The following is a 14988-nucleotide window of genomic DNA, read 5'->3' as shown; positions in this document are numbered from 1 at the left end:
TACATGAATTTCTCTCTCAACCCCCCTATTCTGCCTGGATGCAGTTTTTCTGTATGAAATCTGTGTTACAAAGTTATAAAATATAAAATGTTTAGAGGAAAGATTACATATATATACACAAGGGAACATGGGATTTAGTTTATCACTGACAGTCTTAAAAGGTTTCATATTGGAAAACCGTGAGGTAACCTGACCTTACAGAACAGCAATGCACAAGGAATGTGCGTCACACTTCAGCTGTACATGATATCTGAGTTTACCTCACTTTCAAATGTGCAGTACCTCAGGAATATATGAATCAGCACTAATGAACAATGCACAACATTATGAAACACTACATGTTCCAGAACATCTGGCTGCCCTCTGACTGTGGCTTCAAACCAAGCTGACTGAACATCTGCAAATCCACTTACAGTCTAAAATTGGAGCTATCCATTTAAGTAATGACACAGAAGGATGTGAAAACACAAGAGTGCATTACTGTTGATTATTTTATTGCATTGTTGATCATGAGTCTATTGATTGATCACCAGTAGATATTGACAAACTGTCAGATATGTTTGTCTTCCCTATGCTACCCTGAAACATATAAGAAGTACTCATATGGGTTATGTTATAAATGTATAGAACACATTCTCAATTAAATGTCCTGGCTCGCTAGCTTGTCTGCAGGGGCTTTCAATTAGAATTACTATGCTCATTATGTAAGTGAAGACATCCACTAGACTGAATCCTAATTTTATACACTTTTAATATTATAGCATGAAGATTGAGAAAATAGTATAGAGATTGTAGCCAAGTATTGTGCCTTAAGTACAGAGCTCCAAACAAGAAAAAATAAACCTTTGACTGCAGCAGAAACTATTTGTGAGAAAGGCTCCTTATGTGTGTCCACAGTATGTAAGTTAAATGAACTCTGTAGTTTTTTTGTTTTATATACATTTTTACTTCTTTTATGAATTGCAATTGTGCCAAAGTGAACTTTAGGGAACTAATTATTTAGGAACATATAAGCATTACAAAATAACTTTTATTTTTTTAGCTCCATTTGCAAGTTTTAAACAGTTAAACAGACATATTTCTAACAATACAGAAACTTGTGACTTTGGAATTAAAGGACCTTTTTCACGAAAATCTTAACATTTAAAGAAATATGTAAACATATACAAATAAGAAACACGTTCCTTCCAAAGTAAAATGAGCCATAAATTACTGTTCTCCTATGTTGCTGTCACTTACAGTGAGTAGTAGAAATCTGACATTACCGACAGATTTTGGACTAGCCCATCTTCTTATAGGGGGCTCTTAGGCTTTTCTTTATTTTTAAAAGCACTTAGTGAATGGCAGTTGCTCCGTCCAACTGCCAAAAAAAAGTGTGCAGCGAGCACAGTGGCGTATCTGGGTAGTATAGCGCCTATGGCAAACACTAAAATTGCGTCCCCCCACCTCCTGGTCATAGTGTCCCTTTATAAAAATGGCATCCTTTCTCATGTACATATGTTTTTGGAAGCTTCATATTGCTAAAGTTCTCTGTACTCTAACTAACTAACTAACTAAATAACTAATTAACTAACTAACTAACAATAACCTTTCCCCTTTAAACACCTAACATTAATGTGACATGAGTATGTACTCTGTAAAGTGCTGCAGAACATGTCAGCGCTACATAAATATATAACAATAATATGGTGGGACGTTACACTAGGATTAGATTGTGAGCTCCTCTGAGGACAGTCAGTGACATGACTATGTACTCCGTAATGTGCTGCAGAAGATATATAAATACATAATAATATGGTAGGCCATTAGACTATGACTATGGTAGGATTAGATTGTGAGCTCCTCTGAGGACAGTCAGTGGCATGGCTATGTACTCTGTAAAGTGCATTACACTATGACTATGGTAGGGTTAGATTGTGAGCCCCTCTGAGAACAGTCAGTGACATGACTATGTACTCTGTACAGTGCTGCAGAAGATGTCAGTGCTATTTAAATACATAATAATAATATAGTAGGACATTACACTATGGTAGGATTAGAGTTTGAGCTCCTCTGAGGACAGTCAGTGACATGACTCTGTACTCTGTAAAGTGCTGTAGAAGATGTCAGTGCTATATAAATACATAATAATAATCTGGTAGGACATTAGACTATGACTATGGTAGAATTAGATTGTGAGCTCCTCTGAGGACAGTCAGTGACATGACTATGTATTCTGTAAAGTGCTGAAGAAGATGTCAGTGCTATATAAATACATACCGTATATACTCGGATACAAGTCGACCTCGTGTATAAGTCGACTCCAATATTTGACCCTCTTAAGTTGGAATTATTTAATTACTCAAGTATAAGTCTATCTAGCAAAGTTAATGGCTGCACAGTAGACTTGAAGCCTTGCACAGGACATAATAAAAACATAGAGAAATGCACCTTGTATGTATTAAGAGAGTTTAGCCTGTCTAATTCCCCCTCATCTGTGACTAATAACAAGTTGTAATTTGATCTCTCCCCTGTGTCACCTGAAAAGGCAGATAAGCTCATTTGAAAGCGCAGGATGTTAACAATATGCCTGCTTCCATGAAAGCAGGAAGTAGACACACTACAGCTGATACAAATCTTTTAATGGTTATTATGCTATTGCATATCTTTTAGAGCAGAGAGAAAGATCTGAGATCAGGTCCGCTTTAAACAATACACCCTTCCCAGAGCCCCAGCAGCCAGCGTCTCTTTATCCCTCCCCACAGTGCTAAATCACTGGTGTTCCAACATGTTAATATACCCTACAGAATAACATACAAATACTGGCAACACACTGAAAATCCCCCCTCCCTCCCAGCACAACTCTGTAATGTTATGCGCTGGGAAGGTGCCTCTTTCTGTCCCCTTCCCCGCATTGCTTACGTTATTTTGTACTTCCATCCTCTCTCTCCCCCCTCTGTGCGATCTAATGCACAGTGAGCACTGCAGCAGAAGTGACACAGTTCCCATTGCCAGCACTGAATTCATGCTGTAAATTTTCCCCTTCCCATCCTCCCCCACATCTCCGTGCAAAGATGTGCTGCCTCTCTCTCCCCTCTCTGTGTAATTAATGTTCGGTGCCGTCGCAGCAGAAGCCGACACTTAAGTTTCATTGCCAATGCCAGCACGGTATCCTCCCTTCATGCCGCTCTCTGTCCGTTAGTACAGCTCCGGTTCCCGATGTCATGTGACTTCACGTGTCATGTGACATCGAGAGTCGCGCTGTACTATTGGACAGAGAGCAGCATAAAAGGAGGATACCGTGCTGGCATTGGCAATGAAACTTAAGTGTCGGCTTCTGCTGCGACGGCACCGAACATTAATTACACAGAGGGGGAGAGAGAGGCAGCCCATCTTTGCACGGAGATGTGGGGGAGGAAGGGAAGGGGAAAATTTACAGCATGATAGCTACAACAGAGGGGGAGCGAGAGAGAGACGCCCTCCCCCCACCCTGCTATAAGTGGGATATTTAGGACTGACTCAAATTTAAGGCGACCCCCCACTTTTATACTTTGAGTCAGTCCTAAATTTCTCGACTTATAGCCGAGTATATACGGTAATAATAATAATATGGTAGGACATTAGGCTATGACTATGTTAGGATTAGATTGTGAGCTCCTCTGAGGACAGTAAGTGACATGACTATGTACTCTGTAAAGTGCTGCATAAGGTGTCAGCGCTATATAAATACATAATAATAATAATATGGTAGGACATTACACTATGGTAGGTTTAGAGTGTGAGCTCCTCTGAGAACAGTCAGTGACATGACTATGTACTCTGTAATGTGCTGCAGGAGATGTCAGTGCTATATAAATACATGATAATAATATGGTAGCACATTAGACTATGGCTATGGTTGGATTAGAGTGTGAGCTCCTCTGAGGACAGTCAGTGACATGACTATGTGCTCTGTAAAGTGCTGCATAAGGTGTCAGTGCTATATAAATACATAATAATAATATGGTAAGAAATTAGACTATGACTATGGTAGGATTAGATTGTGAGCTCCTCTGAGGACAGCCTGCTGTACCCACAGTGACTGCTCATCACATTCTTGTCCCCTTGTGAGAGTCGGAGAGCAGCCTACACGCAGCAATAAGACAGGGGGATCAGATTGCAGGGCAGCCTGTCAGTGCACTACACATACATCACTTTGCAGCTGAACAGACGCTGCCTGCAGAGTCTGGGCTGCACAGATAAACAATGCTCCCTTCCCCTTGTGCAGGGCTAATACTAATACATTTTCATGCCTCTCTGCACTCCCCCTCCTGCAGATCTGCTTGCCTCTTAGCTCATCTTCTCCACTACCATCCATGATGCTGAGGTGAGGGCAGATCTGTGATCCTGGAGGGGGAAAGAGTGCAGGCATGAAGAGCCACTGCAAAACCACCTGTGGAGAGAGAGAAGTGATCCGCCCCACACCCAGACAAGTCACCTGCCTCCGGCTCTCTGCAGCTCGAGCAAGTGAGCCCCTCAATCCTTCTCGGCGAGTTCCCATCTCTCTGCACTTCCCATCTCTGCACTGCACGAGCCTCTTCAGAGCTCAGTGCACTCACTCTCGCCTGGAGCTCCCCCTAGTGGCGACTCCTCTCTGTTCTCTCCCCTGGACGGAACGAGCAGCTTAGCTTTGCCTGTGAGTATCCGCTATCGGGACACACACCAGGCGGCTTCAGTAGCACAACACGGGTGCAGGCATGGCGCCCATGATGCTATTGGCGCCCATAGCACTTGCCATGCCTGCACCCTTCTCCATACGCCTCTGAGCGAGCAGGGAGGCTGGCCAGCGTCTTTGTATAAATCTTTTTCAGGGAATGCCTTTATAAAGAATAAAGGCCATGCTGAGAATTCCCTATGGAGAGATGGACTTGCCCAAAATCTGTTGGTAATGTCACATTTCTAATACTTACTGTAAGTGACAGCAACATAGGAGAAAAGTAATTTATGGCTCATTTTACTCTGGAAGAAAAGAACTTCTTAACTGTATGTGTTTTAAATTTTAAGATTTCCGCAACAGTTCCTCTTTAAGAAAAATGTAATAAAAGTAAGTCAATGCCTTAAGTTACTTGATCTGCATTAGTATCCCCGATACAAGCTCTGTATAAATAAGATGATTGGAGCTTGCTTCGTGGGTTGCCACACTATACCAATGCGGATGAGGTAACAGTCCGACATGGTCATAGGTTTACATTCATTACTTTTTCCTCACACTTACTTTAAAGAGTTGAAACTGACCTACTGTATATCCCATTAGTCTAAAGACCCCATGGGAAACTGACCTCTCAGGTTGCATAAATTGCATAATTGTAAGTTATGGTGGTATTTTAACCAAGGTCAGATTGTTTGTATTGCCTTTTTTTGTAAGCATTCAGGTGAGATCCAATGTATACTAGGGACTAGACAAACTGTAGGATGGAGGTGCCCAAAAATGATATAATAAATAGAAACCATTTAAAAAGGAGTAGTAGTAGTTGGCTTACCACTCCTGTAGAGCATGACAGCTAAAAACGACTTACTGGAAAATCAAATATTTATTGCACAAAAACAGGATCAGACAATGCATTTTGTGCATGTTCCCTGCTTCATCAGGTCAATACTACTCAAAAGTTCCATGTAGCTAAAGGAGATCTGTTTCGAGCACCTAGATCGAGGCACTTGAAACAGAGCTACTTCAGTCACATGGCATTTAAAAAAAAATATTTTGTCATTTTCTGGTGCCTCCATCCTTCAGTTTTACTGCTATACTTCATCAGTTGGGAGGTTGTTTAGTTCATCCCAATCACAGGCTAACTATCTCACAAGGCGCATGACCAGCAAGAATCTCGGGTAAGAGACCAGAGGCACCTGATCCAAATTGTTAAAGTGCTTTCCATCTTTTGGAGTCCCCTGTGACATGCATGGGACCCCATATGTGAGTTTTCTTTCTTTTTAGTTATGCGGCTTTACAAGTAAAGCAGTCTGCACTTAGTATCCCCTTTCACCTTGTTTTATATTATTTGAAGTGAACTAAAGTGAAAACGTCCACCATGATGGGGCTTCTGTGGAGGGAGTTACCCAGGGTTCCATGAAGGGGGTTAATTCAGAATCGATTAAGGGATAATGACACGATCTTAGACAACTCATGTTCACTGCAGGGTACAAGACAGGAGTGTAAACATCCGGTTGCTATTGTTCCATCAGTGCTGGGGTATTGACTTGAATTGAGTAAATATACCCAATTTGTACAATCTTGCTGTGATATGTAACACTTGCACAATTGCTGTACAACCCAAGCTTGTTTCTGTACTTTACTCTGCAGTTTCTTGAAAAATCCAATAAAATTCAATTGTTAAAAAAAAAAATATATACCCAATTTAATTCTAAGGATTTGTCAATTCTCAAGGATTGTACAAACAAACGAGATGCAAATGGAGGGAACATTATATTATCAGTATAGGAATGCAATCTTTATAGTAAGAGAGGTTTATGTAGAGCATATTGCAAAATCAATAGTGCAGTTTAAAAAAAGGACTTGCTGACTTTAGAACTAATTAATATTCACAGATACAATTATTAAAAATACTGAAATAACATTTTAAATAGAAAATTGATTTGCCTTTGTGGGATCAAGCAGTAATATTTCCCTGTCCAGAACAATTGGCCACTGTTGCCCAGTAGATTTGTATTGCCTTATTTTTCTTTCTTTTGAACAGAACTGCTCTAGCTAGTAAAACCATGAACTTGATGAATATACTGTTTGTCTTTATTACTCTATTTACAGTATGCAGATATGTCTTCCACACCATGACTCTGAGCGGCTAATTGTAGCACGACCAAAAATGGGCACTCGCTAAATAGCGGCACCAGGGCCTGCTATTGGATGCCGGTTCCCATAGTGGGTGGCCCCAGCACCCACTATTTAGCGGGCAATCATTTTTTGGCATGGGGGTGTTTAAGGAGTGGTGGAGGGGGGGGGGGTGTTATTATTTTTCTGGTGGGAGGGTTGTTAGCTGTCTGGGTACAGGGTTATTAGTTGCCAGGGGGAAGGCTATCACTATATCAATTAGGCTGTAGAATATCAGTACATTTACCAATATTCTGCTACCGCTATAAAATGCTACCTTAATTGTTTTTTGTTCGATTATGCCCACGCCCAAATGAGTGAGCGGCATTTTAAAATGTATGCCCATGAACAGAGGAAATGTATGCCCATGAATAAAGGATAGGTGATATGCAAAAGATAAAGTTTAAAACTGTTTTTTCCATTTCTCGTCTTCATTTATGTTCCCCACTTACATTAGTTTCCAAATAGAAAAACTCATGTATTTTGGAGCATGTGTTAAACTAAGGGGTAATATTGACACCTGTCTTCTTACATTTGCATGAACTGTTGCCTGCTGCATATGCCATACGCTGTTTTCAAGCTTGCCAATAGCATCATCCACAATATTGCTTTGCTTTTGGGACTCAGTGGATTGAATGTCCAGCGTTGCGGCTATGGGCTGTTGACTTACCTACAGGTGTCTGGGAACCCTGCAGCTACCTGCAACATTATCTGAACTCTACAGCATTTTGACATAGAGGCCTTTTCCATACACAGGCTTGTCCTATGCTTGCATCATTACTATCCTTGCATTATGCTACAATCTTGCTTGCTTGCACAGCTTATTTATTTTGCTGCTTTTCCGTGGAACTCCACTATATGCATATACATCAAGCTGGAACTACATGGCTTCCCTGAGGGGTATATGACAATCTGAACTGTTACCATAACTACCGACATCTGCGATTGGGATTACCGGTGGACTTTGTGTTTGCTTGATCTTTGCCCATTTACAAACAGCTTTATAATTGATTGAAGTTTCACATGGCCACAAGTCTTGGACTCTTTGCTGTAGCTGATTACATCAGCCATCTTCATATAGGCCTAGGAGTGAGCGTTGTATCTGGACATAGGGGACTGCAGCCCCTGTTGTCTTGATTTGTCTCTGGAGTCAGTTGGGTTATCTACATCCTACTATGCATTTTTGTATTGGTTTTTAGAATTTATATATTTATGTCATTAGATTATTTATGTCATTAGATTAAATAAAGGTTTTTTCATTTTTTCACATGCACCCAATAGTCAATTCTTCATTTGTAAATTAATCTATTTAGCTTGTTGACATGGAGCATGTGAAGTCAATTTCTTCTCTTTTGTATTTTTGTAAATTCTCTTCTATATGCATTAAATTTGCATGTATTGCTATACTGCGAATTTAATTTTGGGTCCTTATCATACACCAACCACCATATTTAGCAATTCTATATGAGGTGTCATTTATTTTTTTGGGACTCCCTGATCCATGAGCGGAGGCCCATACATTTATTAAATTGTACAAATATATTTTTGAAAAATTATGCATTCATAATTTCTGTGATCATTTTACTCACAAATATTTTTTTTCAGCTCTGTCATATTTGCTTTTCTTTGTCTTTCTGCATTTGATATGGTAAACAATTGGGGGAGAGGGGATTATTCTTTCTTGTTTTAGTTTCTACAACCTGAACATGTTAGATCAAAAATCCATACAGGATTCAAAATCTTATCTGGCCATTTATGGAACATTTTAATTAAAGGAATGAAGCTACCATTTTTTAAAGCAGGTCAAAGCTGGTCTGCAGTAGAGATTCCACAGCTAGGTAGCTGATAAGAACATGCATCGTCTGCTTAGGAAACCATGAATTATTAATTTGCACATAACCGGTAACGTCCAATAAGATGATCTTATCAGGTAGAGCAAGTCTTTGGTGAATATTTAAAATGGAAGATACACACAATGCAATTAGTTATTATATCATACAGCATTACATATTGCCTTGAATAATAAAAATATCAGTCGTCAATATTATATTGCTTATACAGTTTGGGAGATTATCCTCACCAGCATCTGCAGAGGACATGTTCTAGCACAGGTTTGCATGCTCCCTTTGCTTACTTAGCATACCTGACAGTGCATCATTTAGATTTTTTTAGGTTAATTCGGATTTTCCTTGGCATTCCAGATGTAACAGTTTTATCTTCTATTTATTTCTGACTTTAGACAGTGGAAAAGCAGAAAGCCTTTTTAATATGTTTATAATAGCTATCATTCATTTATAAAAGCCAGTTATATCAGGCTGTATTTTTTGTGAGGTTTGATCTTTTCCAAAATATAGAAAAGTAAAATAAGAAAGACTAGATATTGTCAATAAGTTTGAAAGGGTGACCGGAACTTTTATGTAAGGTAAAAATTCAATTTGGAAATGTATTACATTTTTATTCATCAAGTGTCGCCATATTTTGCTGAGCTTTACCTAGTACAATTTAGTGGTGGTAACAGTGCTCTAGTGGTACATATCTTACGAATCAAAGCAATGGGGACATTCAACGGTATACATATATAAATAGTACAATGTAATATACCAACAATGCTGGAAAACTCTCAGGTAGAACCTTTACAGCAAAAACAAGAAACAATAGGAGATGGTTTTACCCTTGTGAGCTTATAATCTGGTGGTTTACAATTTGGAGATAATGGAGTGTGTGCACTAAACTGCGTTAATCATAATTACGTGTATAAATTAGTATGCATGATAAGTAGCGCATAATGGCCCTTATTCATTTAACACTTTCTCTCTAGAAGATAATTTTTCCTCTTCTCTTTAAAATAACTTTTCATAACTTTGCAATTGAAAAAGTACCAACAAATAGATAAAAGTACCATCAAAATTATTCTGAGTGTTTTCTTGCTATCTGCCTTAAAAGACATTTTATTGATCAGGGCCCATATGCAATTAACTTTTTCTCCTGAGTTTTCTCCTAGGAGATAACTTTTTATCTACTCTTTAAAATAACTTGTTAGCATTCTGAAACTGGAAAAAAGTACCAAAAAGTAAGTAAAAATTATTTTGACAATAATTTTGAGTATTTTCTTGCTTGATGGTGGATATTTTATTGACAAGGTTTGAACATATCAGCTAGGTGAAAATTCAGGAGTTAATTCCATATGGCCCAAGGTGTTAAAATATCACCTAGGAGAAAGTTATTTGAATAGGAGCCAACAAGTGAAAAGAGCAGAAGTAGAAAGTCAAGTTTATCTTTAATTCCCACAGGGTTCTGTGCTATCACCGTTACTCTTTGCAGTCTGCATACTCTCAGTGGGCAAAATAGTCCAGAGCTATGGCTTAGGATACCATCGTTACGCAGATTATTACAAAACTGGATGAACACCAGCTGGCTGAGGCTGAACTCAAAACAAAACAGAGATGTTGGTGGTAGGAGTTCCACACATGATGGATAATGTCAAAAACTCTCCCTACTTCAAACTAGCAATTGGGGGAGATGCTGTGCAGTATGAGTGAAATCTGGGGCTGATCCTAGGTGGAAAGCTAACATTCAGGCAGCAGGTATCAGGTATCATCAAATCCTCATTCTTCCGTCTGAGAAATATAGCGAGAATTAAACACCTTCTCCCAGCTGAAGACCTACCTACTCTAGTTCAGGCATTTGTATCCTTCCGCCTGGACTACTGCAATGCCCTATTCATCAAATCCTTGAATAAAGTCCCCTTACAACTAGTACAGAATGCAGCAGCCAGACTCCTAGCCAATGCCCCGCGCAGCTCACACATCTCCCCAGTACTGCAAACTCTTCACTAGTTACCAGTAAAATTGAAAATTCATTTTAAGATCTTCCTGACGACATTCAAGGCTCTAAACCACATGGGAACCAAATACATAGCGGATTCATTGGAAGTACTGTATTTTTTGAACTATAAGACTCCCTTTTGCTCCCCAAAAATGGGGGAAAAAAGTCACTGCATCCTATAGTCCAAATGCAGGGAGTTTCTGACTTGTGAACACCTACCAATATGAATCTCAAACCCGGCGCAATGTTGGGGACTCACTGTACTAGGCCCATGCAGAGGACGACATGGGGGACAAAAGGAGTACACAGGGGGACACCAGGGGACAAAGATGAGGACATAAAGGGGCATAGCGAAGGACAGATGCGGGCACAGGAGGACACAAGGGGGACACAAGTAGAAACAAGAGGTACACGGGTGCATGAGGTACAAAGGGGGCATAATCCACAAGATGCCCCTTCACCATGGATGCCCCAGGTTTAGTAAATATTTTTTCCCCTGGATTTTGTCCTCTAAACCTAGGTGCATCCTATGGTCAGGAGCATCTTGTAGTCCAAAAAATACAGTGTATGCCCCTACATGCAGTCTCGCTCTGCCAAAAAGACAAATTTGGTTGTTCCCTGGATCCACTTAAAAATAATTGGTGCTCCTTTTCCTATTCAGCCCCTCCTCTGGGGAACTCACTTCTATGATCGGTGTGAGAGGCTTCTTCTCTGGACCGCTTTAAAGAGACTCTGTAACAAATTGTTTATCTTTATTTCTTCTATGCTATAAGTTCCTATGCCTTTTCTAATGTGGTCTGGCTTACTGCAGCTTTTCCTAATTGCACAGTAGCTGTGTTATCTCTGTTATATGATCTAATCTTCTCTCTATAGTCGGCACAGTCAGGCTGAGGCAGTCAGACTGGAATGTGCAGGGCTGCTTGTGATTAGCTAGAAGCTGTACACACCCCCTGCAGGCTCTGTGTGACTAACACACTCTGCTTAGCTGAGCCTATTAGAAGCTGGTTAGTTTGTTTGTAAACACTGCCTAAAACTGGCAATTACAAGCCAGGTTTGCAGCAGAGAATGGCAGAAATAGCACAGAGGGGACCAGGAGCACATAATGAATAGAATGGTATGCTTTTTATTGTAAGAATTTCAGAGTACAGATTCTCTTTAAGAAAAGGCTAAAGACCCACCTCTTTTCCCAAGCCTTTAAGACTGCAGAAAGCAGGGTCATAGTGCTTTGAATCCCCAGGAAGATAAGCCCCATAAAAATATTATGTTTTTCTTAAATTTAAAGATTGATCTCATCTATTGGTTTCAATTAAACAAATTCTGGTAAATTGTATATCTCTAAGAAAACAACTACCTTACATACAATAAATGGAGCATATATATATATATATACAGTGGGATGCCAAAGTTTGGGCAACCTTGTTAATCGTCATGATTTTCCTGTATACATTGTTGTTTGTTACGATAAAAAATGTCAGTTAAATATATATTATATATAGGAGACACACACAGTGATATTTGAGAAGTGAAATTACTTTATTGGATTTACAGAAAGTGTGCAATAATTGATTAAACAAAATAAGGCAGGTGCATAAATTTGGGCACTGTTGTCATTTTATCCCCAGAATAGGTAGCCATAGCCAGGTCTATAGTTGTCCCCCCAGCAGGAGGGGTGGCAGCGGAGTGAAGGGGGTACAGCGGCAGAGCAGGGGGGCCGTCTCCCCCCTTCCCTCACCTTGGGGCTCCCCCTTGCTTGCTCCCCCTCCAGAATTGAGCGGCTGGCAGCGGGCAGCAGGGAATGCTTCTTATTCCCGGCACGAGAGGGAGATCTGTGCGCCGCTGGTCTGGTCTAGCCAGTGACGTCACTGACCAGACCAGCGATGCACAGATCTCCCTCTCGTGCCTGGAATAGGAAGCGTTCCCCTGCCGCCTGCTACCAGCTGTTTAATTCTGGAGGGGGAGCGAGCAAGGGGAGCCCCAAGGTGAGGGAAGGGGGGAAGGCGGCCCCCCTTCTCCGCCGCTGTGCCCGCTGCTCCCCCTTCACTGTGCTTGGTCGGGGGGCTTTCACGGAGGCTCACAATTTGTCCACTGGGGCTTGAGCCCCAGTAAGCACCAGTGTAGCACCGCCACTGGCTGAACATGCAAACACAATGTACCTTTTGTTTATGTCCTATGGTCCTATTTGTTGTCTTGCAATCAAATTCTGTCTGGCATATTAGCAGAGCAAAACCTACTCAAATGTAATGACACATCAAACATTAGCAAGTATTGTCTTCTCTGATGAGAATATTTCTTATTCTACAACTCATGACAAGCTGAGTGAGTAGATGACAGTAAAGAAGAAATTTTCCTTACTAAAAATTGTCTCTTCTGTGTCAAGCTGGTTTTGAATACACATACCTTTTCACAATGTACATCTTGGATGGGGAAGCAACTTCTTTTAATGCAACCATTGGAGTCGGGGTCAAGCATAAGGAATCTACTCCAACATCGTAACACCTCAGGGACAGACACTACAAAAAATGAAATATATAATTATTGCTTATAGCATGCACAGAAACAGAAAAAATGCCTTTATGCTGAAGTCCTTAGTCTCAATTTACTTAGAAATAGCAAAAAATATGTCACGTGCAAATGACTCTCAAACCAAGCAATGATAACATTCAGTATGGGAGTGTGCAGTCTGATAAGATCAAGGTGGAATGCCAGTGACCAGAAAGTGAAGACAGAGAAATAGACCATTAGTGCCAATAGTGTAGTATTTTCACAAAAAGGGGATATTATTTCACAACAAATACTACTAATAAACACTGGTTGGTATTAGGCAACCACTGTTTTGAGCATGTAGAAAAATCCATCTCCACTCGATGGAAAGTCCTCTTCCAGACTTGGGTTTGCACTAAAATCAAAAACGTTGACTGGAACCACTGATTATTGGCTGCAGGATGACCCCTAAGAGGGGAATGAAACTATACTGGGTGGAAAGAGGCACCCCAATGTGAGTGCCAGAAGATACTGTTGGTGTTCATAATGAACAATCTTAACTCAATGTGCAGATTAAAGTGAACCTGAGGTGGACATTCTTGATAAAAAAATGCTACCTGATATGGGGGGCTAGCCAGATCAGGTAGCATCAATTGCCATTGCTCCCCACCACTGCTACATCCTGCAATCACCGACTTTCCATTAAAAAAAAAGAAGGCCAGCGACACCTTGGGTCATGACACAGAGCACAGAGTAGGGAGGCGGAGAGAGGCATGCCAGAAGCATAGAAGGTTGCGGAGGAGAGGCAGAGCTGGCCAATTAGAGCTGGGAAAGGGGCGTTCCTAATGCCAGAGTGGGTGTTTTTCAGGAGTGCCTCTCCTGCAAGGGACGCTCCTTACGCTGGTAGATTGTCGATAAGCTGCTTGTTGCCAATTTTGGGGGGTCATGGCACGAGGGGGCTGAGAGCAGTGCAGAGGAGACACAGGGCCTGGCATAGAGCAGGGACCATGTCTCTGTGTCTCATCTGCCATCCCTGTGCCGCCTTCGGTATACTTTAAAGCAGAGTTCCCCAACCCTTTCCTCAGGGCCCACCAACAGTACATGTTTTGCAGAAAACCACAAACATGCACAGGTGAGGTAATTAGTGTCTCAGCAGAGCTGATTACCTGCCTGTGTGGACCACAAAACATGCACTGTTGGTGGGCCTTGAGGACAGGGTTGGCGAACTCTGCTTTAAAGAGTAAATTTATTGGACACCAATACCAACAAAGCGTATTTTCTTGCTGGCTGGTGGTTTAAAAGGCATTTTATGACAAGGACCCATATGCAATAATTTTTTTCTCCTAAGTTTTCTCCTAGATGATATTTTCAAACTTATCTTATCAGTCAATAAAACTAACACCACCAGCAAGCAAAAAAATATGCCAAATAATTTTGATAGTACGTTTTCACCTACATTTTGGTACTTTTTCCACTTCAAAGTGCTGAAAATGTATTCTAAATCGAAGATGAAAAATTATCTCCTAGAAAATGACGCAGGAGAAAAAGTTAATTGCATATGGGCCATAGAGATGTGGCGAACGGTTCCCGAACCGTTCGCCGGCGAACATCTCTAAATCCATGGGCCTCTTACTACTTCCGGGTCGCAATGACCCGGAGTAGTACGCCTTCGCTGCCCGGCGGAGCGCGTCCTAGATCGCGCTCCTGTTGCCGGGCACTCTCTGCGCATGTGGGTGACGTCATTGCGACCCGGAAGTAGTAAGAGGCCCAGAGAGGTTCGCCAGGCGAACTGTTCGGCCCAACACTAATGGGCCACAGTGTCTTATCTTCCTGCAGCCTGA

At 41.0% G+C, this 14988-nt stretch overlaps 1 protein-coding gene across 3 annotated transcripts in view; it reads right to left on the bottom strand.

The window, feature by feature from the left end:
* The window catches only part of LOC137507692 (uncharacterized), a 342997-nt gene that overhangs the window by 167293 nt on the left and 160716 nt on the right, over positions 1–14988 (bottom strand). For all 3 annotated transcript variants that reach the window (XM_068233697.1, XM_068233698.1, XM_068233699.1), the window contains one exon: positions 13064–13176. In XM_068233697.1, the coding sequence (XP_068089798.1) occupies positions 13064–13176 (113 nt within the window). The remainder of the gene's footprint in view (positions 1–13063; positions 13177–14988) is intronic.

This window comes from Hyperolius riggenbachi, chromosome 1 (assembly GCF_040937935.1).
Source record: "Hyperolius riggenbachi isolate aHypRig1 chromosome 1, aHypRig1.pri, whole genome shotgun sequence".
In the NCBI taxonomy this organism is placed as follows: domain Eukaryota; kingdom Metazoa; phylum Chordata; class Amphibia; order Anura; family Hyperoliidae; genus Hyperolius; species Hyperolius riggenbachi.
Note: the sequence above shows the minus strand (reverse complement) of the source record. Positions and strands in the feature narration are given on the sequence as shown.